Source organism: Gopherus evgoodei, chromosome 2 (assembly GCF_007399415.2).
Source record: "Gopherus evgoodei ecotype Sinaloan lineage chromosome 2, rGopEvg1_v1.p, whole genome shotgun sequence".
Classification (NCBI taxonomy): domain Eukaryota; kingdom Metazoa; phylum Chordata; order Testudines; family Testudinidae; genus Gopherus; species Gopherus evgoodei.
In genome coordinates, this window is record NC_044323.1 from 206893404 (window position 1) to 206911606 (window position 18203).

An 18203-nucleotide genomic window follows, 5' to 3' on the forward strand; every position below is an offset into this window, starting at 1 on the left:
ACCAAGTTAAGGCCATCTAATTTCTGAATTAACAGTGTACATACAGGGTTTAATGCAGTTTAATTTACTTCAAATTCACAGCTTTAGTTAAACGGGATAAATTTTCTGGGTATCCTCATGTAGACAAGCCCTAAGGTGGGGGAAATATCCCTTCTTGAGGGATTTCTAGATAAAGCTGCAACAAATTAAGTATACTTAAGAGTGTACTATTACAAATATATTTCTTTAATTTTGGTTTGAATGCAAGTGTGACTGTCACATTGTTTAAGCCTATATTTGATTCACAGGACTGGATTTTTTAAGTGGCCTCAACCTAGTCTTTCTTTTTGCCTCGGCAATTAATGGTACCTGTGTTTTTGTAGCTGGTGTTAATTGCAGTCACAAATCCTATCATTTTGATGTCTAAGTACAGTACTGGTACTTGATCTGTGGGCAGTCTGAGACACCGAGATGTCTAAACAGTAGGATTTAAACTAACAATTAACCACAGACTCAAAATACAAGTACAATAAACTGAGAATGTAAAACTGAACTTGCAAACAAAAAGCTAGATCTGACAATCTGATGCATGATATCTAAAAATTGATCTCCCTATAATACAAACATTTTTCAGCAGAAAATGTCAACCACCTCATTACCAAGAAATTAAAAACATGCATCAAAACCATTTTGGCTCACAGCAGAATGTATGTACTGTTTCCCCATACTTCAGCAGTTAATGAAAATGCTGGACTTAGAGTAGCCAATGTTTCTGCTGATTTCAGCTACGATTTTCAATGAGACATAGGAAAGTTAGGTGCTCTACTCTTCTTGAATTTTCCTTAGAAAATTTTAGCTAAGATCTGATGCTAGCACAGAGACCCAGTAGTAAAATAAAATGGTCCATCATTGGTGTGTTTTAAAAAGAGAGTGGCTCTTTTGAATACCTGCTGAAAATCATATTAGCAACAAAGACATGACCAGGAGATAGGGTTGCCAACATTGTAATATTTAAAAGTTGGAAACTCCAGCAGGAGTATAGGTTCCTCCCCCATCCCACCTCTTCCCCTGAGGCCCCTCCTTTTCCCCCTAGAGCCCACTCCTACCTCCCCTGCCCCATTTGTTCCTCTTCCCCCTACAGCTGGGTCAGAAGGGACTCGCCTGTGGGGCTGCGGCTGGGTGCTGCAGCAGCCCAACATAGGTAGAGGCAGCCACGTCTGCATAGGGGCTGGCACACGTGATGACCTGGTGCTTCCCCACCTCCCCCGCCTGCAGTAACTGGACTTTGGGTGTCTGGTCAGTAGACTTGTCTGAACACTGTCCGGTTCCCTATTCGATCGAACTTCCTGGTTGAAAACTGGCCACCGGGACACCCTACCAGGAGACCTTCTTCAGAAGCAATCTGTATGGAAAAAGGTGAAGTATCAAGTGACTAACTCCACTTTTTTCTTTATAAATCAATTCATGAATAAAAGCTCCTGGTCAGCACACTGATTCTATTTTCTGATTTCAGTGCACTTGTGAGTCAGGCTAATTGTTCCATTTACAGTGCACAGGGTAAAACAGCATCTTCTTATTATTCCCACATGCAAGCAAATTTAAGTCATGTCTATGCTGAGCCACCCCTAGAAGCTCAAGTAAGCACAGGATTATGACCTGGACATGCAATTTGATTAAGTTCCTGGTTAAGAGGGCGAGTCATTTTTTACAGGGGGTGGGGAGGGGTCAGGGGAATAAAAATATGATGGATTTTATCTAATGTATCACAGCACAGCTCTGTGCAACATGTGCAGTCTCAGAGTTTAATCTCTTGTCTGAACAATCAGGTCCAGAATTAATCTGAAAGAAGACTATGTAAATTGCCTCAGAAGGGTTTCCTTGGTGCTTATTGTAAGTATTAATAATTAGGTGCACATAAAGTTATAATACTTTGCCTCTGTTGGCCAAATGTTATGAAATATTACCAAAGCCAAGACTTCAAGCCATCTTAAAATTAATTAACAATACACCTTTTAGTAGAAGAAGCGGTAAATATTTTATGTGTTATAGTCTGTGTACAAGCATCTTGTGGGTCTGTTATTTAATATCCAAAAGTAAACATCTCTAAAGTCTTTCATTATTGTAAGTGCAAAAATTACTTACCCTTCCTACTTCCACTAGATTTGTTACCATGACTATGCTGGCTGTGTTCTCATGCCACACCATTCTCCAGAAGTCGTATATCGTCTCCTGCATTGGTCCTGAAATAGTATATCAAAGGTAAGGTTATTTTCTGAAAGTCTTGGGATTGGAAGCTTATCTCCAGGGAATTTTGAGAGACGGTTTTTATCTGTACATATCAGTATTGTCATATTTTTCATTTAGGATTGAATTTCTCTCACTATCCAGCCCACCAGCATTTAAGTTATTTCCCACCCCCACCCCCGAAACAGTGCTGTGAAAGAAAGCTAGTTCTCCAACATTTAGATATTTATCACCATAATACTCAGAAGTGGCATTAGACAAATGGATAACATTACTCTTTCTGGTAACAATTTGATGATATTCTGGGGAAAGTATATATGGAATAAAATGAGTCTCAATGGACTACATGGCCTTTTCTAGTTTCAAATATTTTTCTTAGTGTTCATTATCAGATTAGTCCAACACCTAAATTGTACTTTCTGAAGCAAAGCAGAGGTTATAGTTTTTCTGAGTTGCAGTATATCATTTTTAAAATAGTGGGGGAAATGGTAAAGATCCCTGGCATGACATGACAATAGTCTATTCTGCCACATTTATTCTGAGGAATGACCTTGAAAAATCAGTGTGCTTTAAAATTCAAAACCCTGCATGCTCAGGTCTTGGAGCATTGTGCTAAAAGTGGAGAGTCAATCCATTGTAGTACAGTATTGTAAATACTAATGACAGAAATGTAAAATTGCTAGATCGCCCACGTCATTGGTTTCATTTACTTCTACATCTTTTCTGTTACACCTGGTATTCATCCCAACTTTTGGATCTGAAACCACTTCAAGGCAAAGAGAATAAACAGTTATAAAATAATGTCAATTACTAAAAACCTAGCATTCACAGTGAATCATCTACTGAACCTCTATACTGCAGTAAGCAATTAGTTGCTTATTCAGGAGAGTGCCATTAGTCTATCCATTACAAGACAAATAGACAAATTTATCCACCTTCCCTCTCTAAAAAACAGAGACCTACATGCTTGAAGCATTAATAAAGCCCTCGATTTATTTACTTAATTTACAATTACATTAAAGGGTTGTGTCCAGTTGATAAGTTTTGACAGTGTGAAGCTTCTTTGGAAAGTGTTGTCATTCCTACACTCAGGATGGGAACATTATATTTATAAAATAATAATAATTTTACAGCAATTAAAATATCAAGCAATCACACCTCAATGGACTAGCTACAGCAGGGGTGGGCAAACTACAGCCCAGGGGCCACATCCAGCCCTTCAGCTGGTTTATACTGGCCCTCAAACTCCTGTTAGAGAGCGGGGTCTGGGGCTTGCCCTGCTCCTGTGCTCCAGACGGGGAACGGGATCCAAGGCCGCTCTGCGCGTGCATGCCAAGGCTCTTGGAAGCAGCAGCATGTCTCCTCTATGGCTCCTATGCTTAGGGGCAGCCGGGGGCTGCGTGCACTGCCCCCACCCCAAGCGTCACCCCCGCAGCTCTCATTGGCTGGGAATTGTTGCTAATGGGAGCTGCACGGACGGTGCCTGCGGACCGGGCAGCGAACAGAGCCACCTGGTCACACCTCTGCATAGAGCTGGAGGGGAACATGCTGCCGGTTCCAGGAGCTCCTTCAGGAAAGCGCCACCTGGAGCCTGCATCCCTGACCCTCTCTCGAACCCCAACCCCCTGCCCCAGCCTGGAGCACTCTCCTGCCCCAGCCTGGAGCACTCTCCTGCCCTCTGAACCCCTTGGTTCCAGCCTCAAGCACCCTCCTAAACCCCAAATCACTCATCCTCAGCCTCACCCCAGAGCCTGCACCTCCAGCTGGAGCCTTTCCCCTCTCCCCCACGCACCCCAACCCCTTGTCCCAGCCCAGAGCCCTCTCCCATACCCTGAACTCCTCATTTCTGGCCCTACCCCAGAGCCACACCCCCACCCCAGAGCCCGCACCACCTTCTGCACCCAACTCCAATTTCATGAGCATTCATGGCCCACCATACCATTTTCATACCAAGATGTGGCCCTCGGGCCAAAAAGTTTGCCCACCCCTGAGCTAGAGTGCAATGTTTTACAAAGATAGTGTCAACTTAAAAACCACACTTCTCTGCAAAATGTTTTTAAAATTTAATTTACATGTGACATTTAAAAGCACTATAATTATTTTCTTTAATACACAGAAATTATTTAAAAAAATGTTTCCTACTTCTCTGCTTTGTGCATTTGACAGCACTTTGTGTATAGTCAGTTTCACTGTTTTCCCCAGGGGCAGTCAGTTTTCCCTTTACTTGTGTAGGTGTTTCACATAACATTACAGGAGAAAAGGGCATTTAAAATAATCGGAAAATGTGATTGTAAGAGCACATAAGTCTTGAGGCAGGTGTAGAACCTGAATCTATTTACTTCTACTTCAGTTTTTGAACTGTGCTAGATTCCAAGCTGATGGTGTGGACTTAAAAACTCAAGTCCATTTTTTAATTTAAAATGCAGAACATCTGATACTTTTAAGAAACACTGTGTTCTCAAACATGACAAGTTGAAATTATTCCTCAGCGTTTGGAATCCTGAAGCTGAATATCTCACCTCATAAGTATCCTGTATATATTATTCAAGATTGATCTGTGCTCCATTTTCTTATGTTCCATTGATCATGTACATGATGGGTGAATTTTTGCTTTGTTTTATTTTTGTATTTTTATGTAATGTAAGATTCAGTATAGCTTTTTAGACAAAAAAAAGTCAGAAGATAATAGGACCGATCCCAGGTTCCATTAAATTGCTTTGTATTGCTGGAGAGGTGGAAAGTGACCTTGCAGCTTCTCTAATGGAGAAACTAAGAATAGCTAAGGGACCAGGGTGGGGATTGGACTGGTGAGTGATGTGCTCTGCTAATCCTCACCCAGTGGAATGGCCCCCTAGGGAATTGTTTCAATGAGTGTAAATTAGAGCAGCCCTGTGCCTGCTGTAATATATGTCATGGGCTAATTCAGTCTCTCCACTCCAAGCTCAGGATCGGAGGAGGCATAAAGGTAACTCAGAGCAACTTTTGCCCCCCTCATTTCTGTTAGATATGCCAGGCATGAATTCAATACACTTGAGGACTGAGCCCAATGAATTCGTGCCTATGACCTTAGTGTAACTGAGGCGAGCCACCGAGCCGGCCAGCTTTTGGTTTCTTTTCCCTATTCATTGGAATTCCTGTTTATTTAGCAGATTTAATCCCCACTCCAAAGGAAAATGCAATGCAGTTTTAATTATGGAATCCTGCTAGGATGCCTCCATAACATGAAACACATTGTGACATGATACAAAACAAATCTAGCCCTAGTTCCAAATATCTTTAATTCATCAACTGTCCACATGATTTTTTTACCCCTTCTTCCAAGGGATATATCCAACATCTTACCTGGGTGACTTGTAATTCATTGTTAGAGGCAAGGTCTAGTTGTTTGAGTACAGGATAAGGGTCCAAGAATTTATGAGCTTTAATCTTGACCTGACACCAACCAGTGGTGCCAGACCCAGGAGTGGGAAAGAACATAGGGGCTAAAGCTCCCGCAATGACAATGTTGTGGGGACTCATCCTCATGTAAATTTGTGTATGCCTGGAGGAAGGTGGAGGCAAGAGCGAGACCCAGAGGGTCTGGAGTGGTTTCTGTGGGCCTAGAATTGGGCCGGGAACAGTGAGCAGGAAGCTAGAGGGGCTGGAATGGGTCCAGGAGCAGTAGGAACTCTCCTTTGTAGCTGGACTCAGCTCCACTCCCCCTAAGTCTCAGTACCTCCCCCAACTCCTCTTTCTGTCCCTCTGCCCTTCCACTCCCCTGCCCTCTGACAGCAGCTGTCTCTGGGCCTTCAGTGTGTCACTTAACCTTTCCATCTTTCTACTCCTAATTTTTAAAATGGATATACAAATTGCAGGACATGTCTAAGCTGCTATGTAAGTCCAGGATTCAAACTCAGGCTCAAGCCTAACCCACATTTCTGTCTACACACAAATTGTGCTGACCCAAGGTCCCATGACCCCACGTTAGCGGAGGGTCCGAGGCTGAGCCAAGCTAAGACCCAGGGTTCAAGAGTACTGCTTTGCAGTACAGACATAGCCTCTCTAGACCTGTGGTCTGGGAGTCTACCAAAAGTATTCCACAATTCCATGGGCTGATTTTCTTTGCTCTGTGAACAGTTAAGTTTGGTGGACAGTTAAGTTTTCCCACACTGCATCATGAACAAAGGGCTAGAGCAGCCACATTCTGGGAGGCTTCTAGGAAGCCTGGGATATGAGGGTTGGAATTGGGCCTGAGTAATGCACTATATGTGCAGGAACCCTAGGGTTGGGACCCTCACTTCACCAATTCCTAACCTGGGCTTACAAATGAGGGTAGATGCTCAAACCCTAGGTCAACAAACCCAGGGTCTGCTAACTCAAGTTCTACTAGGCCTGGGCTTACACTGCAGTGCAGACATGCCCTAAGAGACAATAACAATGGGGACTAGCTGGGAGAAGGTGAGTAGGGAGTATCAGGCATATCATATCAGATATTAGTTAGTACTGATCTCATTTGACCGACGCTCTTGTCCTTGGCTCCTGAAGAAGGGGTAGCAATGGGAAGCTGTAATCAGTAGAGCTAGTTGGAAATTTTCCATCAAAATGTTTTATCCATGGGAAAATATAGCTCCTGGAAAATCAAAAATTTTCAAAGGAAAATTTTAATTTTGTTGAAATTTTTCAATTTTTTGTTGGAAAATGGCATCAAAACAACTTGTTCTGGGTCAGTTTGTTAAACCTCGGGGCAAACCACTGTGCTGAACCACGAGAATTATGTGACCCTGGTGCAGCCTGGGACACGTTGGCTGGCCTAAAGAAAAGAATGCTATGTAAGGTCCCTGACCTACAAATTCCATGAAACTCCACAGCGGTTCAATGTGGAATCGAGCCAAAATGAAACATTTAAATTCAGGAATGCAGAAACCTTTTGTTTTAAGTGCCAATGTCAAAATGAAATGTTTCAATATTTCCAAAAGAATATTTTTCTGAAATTTCCATTCTAAGAAAATCATAGAATCATAGAATATCAGGGTTGGAAGGGACCTCAAGAGGTCATCTAGTCCAGCCCTCTGCTCAAAGCAAGGCCAATTCCCAACTAAATCATCCCAGCCAGACTTTGTCAAGCCTGACCTTAAAAACCTCTAAGGATGGAGATTCCACCACCTCCTTAGGTAACGTATTCCAGTGCTTCACCACCCTCCTAGTGAAAAAGTTTTTCCTAATATCCAACTTAAACCTCCCCCACTGCAACCTGAGACCATTATTCCTTGTTCTGTCATCTAGTACCACTGAGAAGAGTCTAGATCCATCCTCTTTGGAACCCCCTTTCAGGTAGCTGAATACATCTATCAAATCCCCCCTCGTTCTTCTCCTCTGCAGATTAAACAATCCCAGTTCCCTCAGCCTCTCCTCATAAGTCATGTGCTCCAGCCCCCAATCATTTTTGTTGCCCTCCGCTGGACTCTTTTCAATTTTTCCACATCCTTCTTGTAGTGTGGAGCCCAAAACTGGACACAGTACTCCAGATGAGGCCTCGCCAATGTCGAATAGAGGGGAATGATCACGTCCCTCAATCTGCTGGCAATGCCCCTACTTATACAGCCCAGACTTTCTTCTTGTTGCTAACACACCTGAAGAAACTCTTCTTGTTACTCTTAACATCTCTTGCTAGCTGCAACTCCAAGTGTGATTTGGCCTTCCTGATTTCACTCCTGCATGCTTGAGCAATATTTTTATATTCCTCCCTGGTCATTTGTCCAATCTTCCACTTCTTGTAAGCTTCTTTTTTTGTGTTTAAGATCAGCAAGGATTTCACTGTTAAGCCATGCTGGTCACCTGTCATATTTACTATTCTTTCTATACATTGGGATGGTTTGTTCCTGCAACTTCAATAAGGATTCTTTAAAATACAGCCAGCTCTCTTGGACTCTTTTCCCCCTAATGTAATTCTCTCAGGGGATCCTGCCCATCAGCTCCCTGAGGGAGTCAAAGTCTGCTTTTCTGAAGTCCAGGGTCCATATTCTGCTGCTCTCCTTTCTTCCTTGTGTCAGGATCCTGAACTTGATCATCTCATGGTCACTGCCTCCCAGGTTCCCATCCACTTTTGCTTCCCCTACCAATTCTTCTCGGTTTGTGAGCAGCAGGTCAAGAAGAGCTCTGCCCCTAGTTGATTCCTCCAGCACTTGCATCAGGAAATTGTCCCCTATACTTTCCAAAAACTTCCTGGATGGTCTGTCTGTGCACCTCTGTATTGCTCTCCCAGCAGATATCAGGGTGATTGAAGCCTCCCATGAGAACCAAGGCCTGTGATCTAGTAACGTCTGTTAGTTGCTGAAAGAAAGCCTCGTCCACCTCATCCCGCTGGTCTGGTGGTCTATAGCAGACTCCCACCACGACATCACCCTTGTTGCTCACACTTCTAAACTTAATCCAAAGACTCTCAGGTTTTTCTGCAGTTTCATATCAGAGATCTGAGCAGTCATACTACTCTCTTACATACATTGAAACTCCCCCACCTTTTCCGCCCTGCCTGTTCCTCTTGAACACTTTATATACACCCATGACAGTACTTCAGTCATGTGACTTACCCTACCAAGTCTCTGTTATTCCAATCACATCATAGTTCCTTGACTGTACCAGGACTTTCAGTTCTCCCTGCTCGTTTCCCAGGCTTCTTGCATTTGTGTATAGGCACTTAAGATAACTCGCTGATCATTCCACTTTCTCAGAATGAGACAGGAGTCCTTCTCTCTTGCACTCTCCTGCTTGTGCTTCTTCCTCGTATCCCATTGCCCCACTTACGTCAGGGCTTTGGTCTCCTTGCCCCGGTGAACCTAGTTTAAAGCCCTCTTCATTATATTGGCCAGCCTGCTTGTGAAGATGCTCTTCCCTCTCTTCGTTAGGTGGAGCCAGTCTCTGCCTAGCACTCCTCCTTCTTGGAACACCATCCCATGGTCAAAAAAATTCAAAGCCTTCTCTCCGACACCACCTGCGTAGCCATTCATTGACTTCCAAGATTCGACATCTCTACCCAGTCCTCTTCCTTGCACAGGGAAGATGGACGAGAACACCACTTGTGCCTCAAACTCCTTTATCCTTCTTCCCAGAGCCACATAATCTGCAGTGATTTGCTCAAGGTCATTCTTGGCAGTATCAAGTCTGGGCAAAAAACAAATGTCAGAATATCCATATTTCCTATGGGACAGAATTCCAATTTTCAACCAGCTCTAGAAGTGGGGGAGTAAATGGAAGCACAGCAAAGCAGCTGTCCACGCTGTTGTTGTAAGAGAATTAGATGCTTCAAGATCATGCAGTGGTTTACTTTCTCACTGCACCTGTGGGGTTTGGGGTTACAGATCCTCTGTCTAAGCAAACTTTTTTCTTCCCCTTCTGTGAAGCCACCATCCCTGAGTAACCGAAGTGGTGACGCAGGAAGAGACAGAGTATTTTTAGAATATTTTTTCCCCTTTTACAGGACCATCTGTGGCAGTGGGCAGTTGGGCTATAGTCTAGAAGAGTGGCTCATTGACAGTTCTGGGATATTTTGCAACTATTTGTACTTGACTTGAATCTTTTTCTCAGTAACCAGAGTTTTCCTTGTGGGTTTCAAGACTTCTGTATTTCAGGTATTGAACTCACAAATCAAGCCAAGAAACAGCTCCTAAGCACAGGTTACGTCTTGAAATTTTTTCATTTTCTGTTCTTAAGAAGAAGGGAAATAAAGATCATGAAAGAAATCAGGCTGAAAAAAGTTTTCATGAGAACAAGAATCCTAATGATAACAACTATGGCTTCAGAAGGAACTGAACAGGGTCAAGTATCAGAGGGTAGCCGTGTTAGTCTGGATCTGTAAAAGCAGCAAAGAATCCTGTGGCACCTTATAGACTAACAGACGTTTTGGAGCATGAGCTTTCGTGGGTGAATACCCACTTCCTCAGATGCATGAACAGGGTCAATCTTTCCTCCAACCATAATTCATTGTCTTTGTTTTCCTCATTCACTCTTCTTTAGCTTAGTTTTGCGTCACATTCTTCTTGGAACGAGTGATGCAAGAAATATCGTCTTCTGTAATGTCAGATGTGCTCTTCTCCATCTTGTCTGCCATAGTAAGATGGGGGGAAGTGGAGTCAGCTTATTCTTATAAGTGTTTTCCTGTTACATCCATCCACTCAACCAGCCTCCAAACTTCTTTCAGATTCAGAACATTGCTGGGGTACACGGGAGGATGGAGAAGAGGGAGGGAATAAGCTAGTTAAAAGTCTTTGAAAGTAATTCTTTCCTACCCTATTTTTCTTTTCTTCATGACATTTTTAAAATTATTTTTTGACACCTGAAAAAATTATTACTCTGCCACCTGTTGCCAGACAGACCTGCAAAGCATTAGAGGCCAGGTAGGGGTGTAGAATTTATTGTCAAGAGCTGCACAATTTGATTGCAGAGACTCATGATGGAGGGGAGGGGGAGAGACAGAAAGAGAGAGACACTATCATTGTTATCAGGATCAAGTTTAGATGTTCACACAATAGGCAATAAGGTTATTTGGCAGCAGTTGCCCCCTTGTGGTCGTAAAAGTTCTGAAGGGAAGGTACTATATTTCTCAAACATTAAGCCTTTGGCACATTACATTAGCTATATAATATTGTAGTTGGTATCAAAGATCTCTAATGTGAAGAAAATCAGCAACTGAGCTCTTGCTTGATGCAACCAGAAGGTGCAAAGCAAAGGAAAGTAAGAATATAAATAAATATTTAAATGAAGTAGTGAAGAAAACTGAAAGATATAAGCAATTTCATGACAAATTACCATTCGCTGTATTACCAGTAGTAGCGACAAGCCCAAAAGGATAAACACATAGTACGAGGTGAACAATCATGGAGCTTTAAAAAGAGGTTTAAACACTAACAACTGATATACTGTACACAGAGACTTTCTACATCTTTCTTCTGTTATGCTTGGTATTGTATGATCCAATTCCTACACCTGATATTTTTCACTGAGTCAGGTGAACAGTTTAAGAGATAAACTTACCTGGAACTGAAATATTGAAGTTCAGAAAGAAATGAGAAGCAAAAAGTAAACTAGTATCAAACTGTATTGCTATAAAAAGCAAATGGAACCAATGTGCATCAAGAGCCCCAGGCCCTTTAAATTGCTGCCAGGGGAAGCTGATCCATGCTGGTATGCCGTACCGGGGCGTCCCAGCTTACTTTCACCTCTGATCACAAGCCTTACCTAAAGCCTACTACTGATAAGACATGAATACAACTGCAATGATTTGGGATTGTCAAGTATTGTGTTTCTAGTAAAGAGTGCTCTAAAATGGAATGTTTGCATCTGGAATTTTAGTTCCCCACACAGTTCACAGGATTTGGGTCTGGGATTTTGGTACAAAGAAAAGGGGCAGCTGGATTCTCCGTTTAAAAAAAAAAAAGTTCTGAGCTGAACCAAAAATTTCCCCAGCTTCTATTCATACTGAGGCTTGTAATTTCATACAAGTGGCTTTTCATTTTCTAGATAAGAAATTAAAAGATACAGTATAAATAACAAAAACGTAGGAATGGCCATACTAGGGTAGACCAATGGTCCATCTAGCCCAGTATGCTGTCTTCTGACAGTGGTGGATGGTTGGTGCCAGATGCTTTAGAGGGAGTGAACAGAACCAGGCAATTTATCGAGTGATCCATTCCATCGTCCAGTTCCAGTTTCTAGCAGTCAGATGTTTAAGGACACCCAGAGCATGGATTGTGTCACTAGACATCTTGGCTAATAGCCACCAATCGACCTATCCTCCATGAACTTATCTAATTCTTTTTTTTTAACCCAGTTATACTTTTGGCCTTCAAAACATCCTCTGGCAATGAGTTCCACAGGTTAACTTGCAGTGTGTGAAGAAGTACTTCCTTATCTTTTTTTAAAATCTGCTGCCTACTAATTTCATTGGGTGATCCCTGGTTCGTGTGTTATCTAAAAGAATAAATAACATTTCCTTATTCACTTGCTCCACACTATTCACGATTTTATAGACTCTATTATATCTCACCGCAGTCATCTCTTTTCCAAGCTGAACAGTTCCAATCTTTTTAATCTCTCCTTTGTGGAAGCTGTGCCATACCCCTAATCATTTTTGTGGCCTTTCTCTGTACTTTTCCCAATTATTACATCTTATTACATTGGTGGACATGCAGGTGAATGAACTGGTGATGGTATGGCTGATCTGGACCATAGTAACTCTATCCGCACCATAGTAACTCTAGCTCAGGAACCAATCCATGCAACAAACCTCGATGCCAACTCTGCTCACATACCTACACCAGCGACACCATCACAGGAAACTAACCAGATCAGCCATACCATCACCAGTTCATTCACCTGCACGTCCATCAATGTAATATATGCCATCATATGCCAGCAATGCCCCTCTGCTATGTACATCGGCCAGTCCCTACGGAAAAGAATAAATGGACACAAATCAGATATTAGGAATGGCAATATACAAAAACCTGTAGGAGAACACTTCAACCTTCCTGGCCACACTATAGCAGACCTTAAGGTGGTCATCCTGCAGCAAAAAAACTTCAGGACCAGACTTCAAAGAGAAACTGCTGAGCTTCAGTTCATCTGTAAATTTGATACCATCAGCTCAGGATTGAACAAAGACTGTGAATGGCTTGCCAACTACAAAACCAGTTTCTCCTCCCTTGGTTTTCACACCTCAACTGCTAGAACAGGGCCTCATCCTCTCTGATTGAACTGACCTCATTATCTCTAGCTTGCCTGCATATATATACCTGCCCCTGGAAATTTCCACTACATGCATGTGACGAAGTGGGTATTCACCCACGAAAGCTCATGCTCCAAAACGTCTGTTAGTCTATAAGGTGCCACAGGATTCTTTGCTGCTTGTACAGATCCAGACTAACACGGCTACCCCTCTGATGGTTGAAAGCTCGTGGGCCATCTGCCAAAATGCCTTTCTAAAGGGCTGATGAGTCTGAAGGAAGATGGTGATGGAGCAGAGAGCTCGCCTTGTTGCAGTCTTCGGTGCTTTCTTGGTGGCTCATAAGATAATTAGTGGAACAATGGCTGTGGTGGTAGTTATTATCTCTGTTATTGTAGTCTTGAGCATTCTCTCCATGAAGATGGGGTATATATACACCCAATGAGTAGAGGCTGGCGCAAGAATCTTTCAGCGAGTAGAGTGCCTCAACTTTTTTCTCACTGAAGAGGGTATTCCCTTCGAAGAGAGGCTTTGCATTGTTGCCTGTATCTCTTTAGGGACCCCAGATGTCTGTAACCAGGAGCTTCCTCTCTAAATATTGGAGATTGAGGTCAGAATTTGAGACCCAATGGTAAGTGTCCAATGTGATCATGCAGGGTTGTAAGCATAGGTAGGTGGACCATATGATGGGTACCAGTGATCCCTCAGGGGAGAATATGGATCCTGGGTATGGAAGGGTCTCTATAAAGCCCTGGAAGTCCTATCCAGGCTAGATTGTTGTGGTGAGGCTCTTGCTGGAATAGGGCCATCTCTTGGTTCTCCTCCAAGAACTGTTCTCACTCAAGTGGTGAGATTGTTAGCATCACCTGTGTGAGGGTGGCGCCGCTGGAGTTGGGCTAGGGAAAACATCCTGATATCATAGCTCTGCTGCAGATCTGGACTGGGAAGTGGTGGATGGATGATGTTTTGATATCTCATACTAACACTTGGTCTATCAGCATCAGGGACTCTGGAGCTGAGTAGATCATCAGATCCTCTAGAACTGCATTTCTTGGTTTTACTGGAGGAGAGCTTACTGGTGTCTTCAGTGACAGGACCGATGGGTGTAGAGAGCATGCACTCATTACTATCTTTGCGTTGCTCAGAGGACAGTTATGGAGAAGAAGCTCCCAGTATCATCAGTGTCTGCCTGATTTCACCATGAGCTCCAAGTGAAACCGTGTGTAGGGCATGGAGCCTTGCTCAAACCTGAAGTAAGGGGAAAAGCCTCTCTCCTCTTTCAGGAATTATGAGCAGATATCTCTGCTCTCAAGTACGTCTCCTTACCCTGTCTGTGCTCCACCCTTGGTGGAGTTTTCCGCTTGGCAAGGCATTTTGCCAGTGCCAATGGAGTACTGCTTGGAGGTCCATGGCAATGACTTGGAGAATGGGAGGGCCCACGAAACCACTCCAGGTCCCAGGCCAGCTCTAAGGTATCGACGGAGCTGGAACTCCTGAGTCTGCCTGGTGTGAGGGGGAAACAAACACACACTTAAATGGGATGTGTGTCTCTCCTAAACAGTAAAGGCAAGTGTCATGAGAGTCGCTCACCGGAAAGACCAGGGGACAGGCAAGACAAGGTTTGAAGCACAGAACCCTGGCATAATGCTCTGGCATCAGGGAGAGAAAGGGTGGGGAAGGAACTCCCTCCCCCCACATAACTCTCACTAAACTAGACATCAGCAAACGATCTAAAAATTAAATATTCACAATTATTTACAAGTAAACATCAATTTAGCAATAGAGAATACAGGCACAGGAAGATTCCGTTCCAGACTGTGAGCAGTAGAAGATGACTTGAAGAGACAGTTGGTCCAGATCATCACTTATGCCATTGGTTCACAGAATGAGGAGACACTGAGCACAGGCATGGACCAATAGATACTGCTGTTGAAAATTTTCTGTCCCGGGCACACCTAAAATTTTCTGTCCTGGGACTGTTGTACCTTCTCTTCCTCACATACTGGAGAATTATTCAGTCTGAGATATCATTAAACTGTGATGGCCCATCCGGGCAGAACATGCTACACACAATGGTTATCAGCTTGCATACAGGGCAATCTTTCCAATCTGCTACAATTCTTTTAAGGATGTCAGCACATCAGTGGCTAAAGAAAAATTGGTTGATATAATCTGGACTTTCAAAGAGCTCACAAGAGTTTACCAAGAAAACTAAGAAGTCCCCAAAGGTGAAATTCCTGTGCACCTCTTAAGTCCCACATAAGCCCTCCAATAGGGCCGACACCATCTGGTACAGTAACTCATATGGTCTTGTCCAACTGTACTTACACAGGATGTGGCAACATTTGGCCTTAAGTAATGACTAAGAGCTAAAGTGCTACCTATTAATTGCTGAATTTGTGGAAGGCACACATGGCTATTAATTATTTTTTGTTTCCAATACCATCCAGAATGTGACTGTGCTGAATAAACAGGAAAAAAGACACAGTCTCTGCCTCAGAGGGGTTCACACTAGAGAAATATCTCTTCAGATCTCCCTTCCCCTGCAGAAAAAGTGCTTAGAAAACATATTCTCTTCTTCACAGATTCTATTTCTTTTCTAATAAGTACTATTTTGTGTTTGTGAGTTAGGATTTTACCAAAACATCATGACATAAAACATAATCAAACAGATTTTCTCCAGATTCATTTACTTCTAGTTTGAAACTGGGCATTAAAATATGTTCTATCACAAATCAAACTCTCTCATAACTTTAACTGTATTTAGTCCTCAGTTTCTTTTTTTGACCTTTAAAACTGATATGATGCTCCTATTTTATAATGTAAAAAAAAACCAGTAATATCATAATTCCACAGCAGTTGATCTGATTCAGATGAGTTAACTAGGATTTATACTTTAACTATTAATTTTAAGATGAATTTTTCATGATTCGCACACCCTATATGGACTGTTAATAAGAAACAGATTTTACTAAATCTTGTTAACATGATGTTTCAAGAAAACACTTAATGCAATTTTAATATCTAACATAAATGCCCTGAACTGTGCAGCAAGATATTGTCTGCTGTACCCTCTTTGAAAAAAACTCCTTCTGACCAGTCCAAGATTATAACCAGCCAAGCACCGTGGAGAGTACTTTTCTGATTATCAAGCAGGAGCCAAGCCCTACATCTTACAACCCGCTAGCCAGATTTGGTAATTAGACACAGGGTTAAAATTCCAAAAGTGCTTAAGTAATTCAGGAGCCTAAGGCCCACTGACTTTCAATGAGACTAAGGGCTTGTCTACATCAGAAAGTTGCAGCGCTGGTGAGGGAGTTACAGCGCTGCAACTTAGGAGGTGTACACATCTGCAGGGCACCACCAGAGCTGCAACTCCCTGTTTGCAGCGCTGGCCGTACTCCCGTTTTGTCTCGGGTGTAGAGGATCCAGCGCTGGTGATCCAGCGCTGGTAATCAAGTATAGACACTTACCAGCGCTTTTCTTGACCTCCGTGGAATAAGCAGGTATCCCAGCATACCTGAGGAAGCCTCTGGTAATCAAACTGGTCTCCTTCCCCAGCTTGCTCTCGCGTTCCCGAACAAGCAGGTCTCCTTCCCTGCGGTTTGCAGAGTGGTTCGGGGAACGCGAGAGCAAACCGCGGCGAAGCTGGTCTCCTTTCCCGGTTTGCTCTCTCGTTCCCCGAACCCCCGAGCAAGCAGGTCTCCTTCCCTGCGGTTTGCAGGGGGGTTCGGGGAACGCGAGAGCAAACCGCGGCAAAGCTGGTCTCCTTTCCCAGTTTGCTCTCGCGTTCCCCGAGCAAGCAGGTCTCCTTCCCTGCGGTTTGCAGGGTGGTTCGGGGAACGCGAGAGCAAACCGCGGCGAAGCTGGTCTCCTTTCCCGGTTTGCTCTCTCGTTCCCCGAACCCCCGAGCAAGCAGGTCTCCTTCCCTGCGGTTTGCAGGGGGGTTCGGGGAACGCGAGAGCAAACCGCGGCGAAGCTGGTCTCCTTTCCCGGTTTGCTCTCGCGTTCCCCAAACCCCCCTTGAAGCCGCCAAACAGCGCTGCAGTGTGGCCACATCTAACACCACTTGCAGCGCTGGTTGCTGTAAGTGTGGCCACTCTGCAGCGCTGGCCCTATACAGCTGTACTAATACAGCTGTAACAACCAGCGCTGCAAAATTTTAGATGTAGACATGGCCTAAGGCTCCCCAACTGCAACTCATTTGGACACGGGGCATGGCCCAGGCCAGCGCACTAGCTCCTTCTGTGTCTATACAGGGATTCTGTACTAGAGCTTACACAGAATTAGGGAAGTGATTCTCTAAATCCTCTGATTCTCCTCCAACTCCATGAGAACACGGAAGGACTTAGCCCGTAATGTGCCTTCTACAATGTACTGAAGCTATGAGCTGTGGCACCAGTGGTTCATGGAATGTGTGCATCTGTCTTCACTTCACCCTGGAATGGATCTTTAGCTTAACTAAATAGCTACTCTGAATTTCCTGGCAGTTTAGAATAGAAGTGACTGAATAACATCTCCTGAAAATTTTATACAACAAATTTCACAATCCTTAAACAAAAATATTTACTCAATTCACAAAACTGGGTAAATTAATTAATTAATAAAGCATAGATAAATTTTTCCCTGTATTTTGCCCATCTCTAGTTTACAAACAGATGCAGGAATATCACAAATTTCTCTTCACTATTTATTTATGTGTGTTTGTATTGCAGTAGTGTCTAGAAGCTCCAGTTAGGGATTGGGACTCTGTTGTGCTAGGAACTTTATACACATTAAAATAAAAAGAGTGTTCCTGTCCCCACAGAGTTTAAAATCTAAGCACATGATAAGAGGCAACAGAATGGAGGACAGGGTTGGAGTGAACAAACTAGGTTTGGTACAATGTGTAGCAGCCACAACATGCCAACTCCCTAGCCACTTATGGCAGTATCAGCTATCCCTGGCCAACATTAATATTTCCATCCAGTTCACACACAAGACATAGCTGCACTTAGATATATTATTAAATCCAAGGCCAGCCTTTGCTTGTGCACGTTTCGCAGGTGCTATTTAAGACAATACCAGCTCTATTTGTTCTGTATCAACAAAATAAAATGAAATATCATATGATTTTCCAAAGAACGAACTGCTGTTCTCTGTAATATCTTTTGACTACTCAGGCCATGTCTACATCTAAAATTTTGCAGCGCTGGTTGTTACAGCTGTATTAGTACAGCTGTATAGGGCCAGCGCTGCAGCGTGGCCACACTTACAGCAACCAGCGCTGCAAGTGGTGTTAGAT

At 43.3% G+C, this 18203-nt stretch overlaps 1 protein-coding gene across 1 annotated transcript in view; it reads right to left on the reverse strand.

Moving 5' to 3' along the window:
- The window catches only part of PTPRM (protein tyrosine phosphatase receptor type M), a 719823-nt gene that overhangs the window by 42504 nt on the left and 659116 nt on the right, over positions 1 to 18203 (reverse strand). Inside the window, 1 exon segment of the mRNA XM_030552787.1 lies at positions 2122 to 2219. Coding sequence (XP_030408647.1) covers positions 2122 to 2219 — 98 coding nt within the window.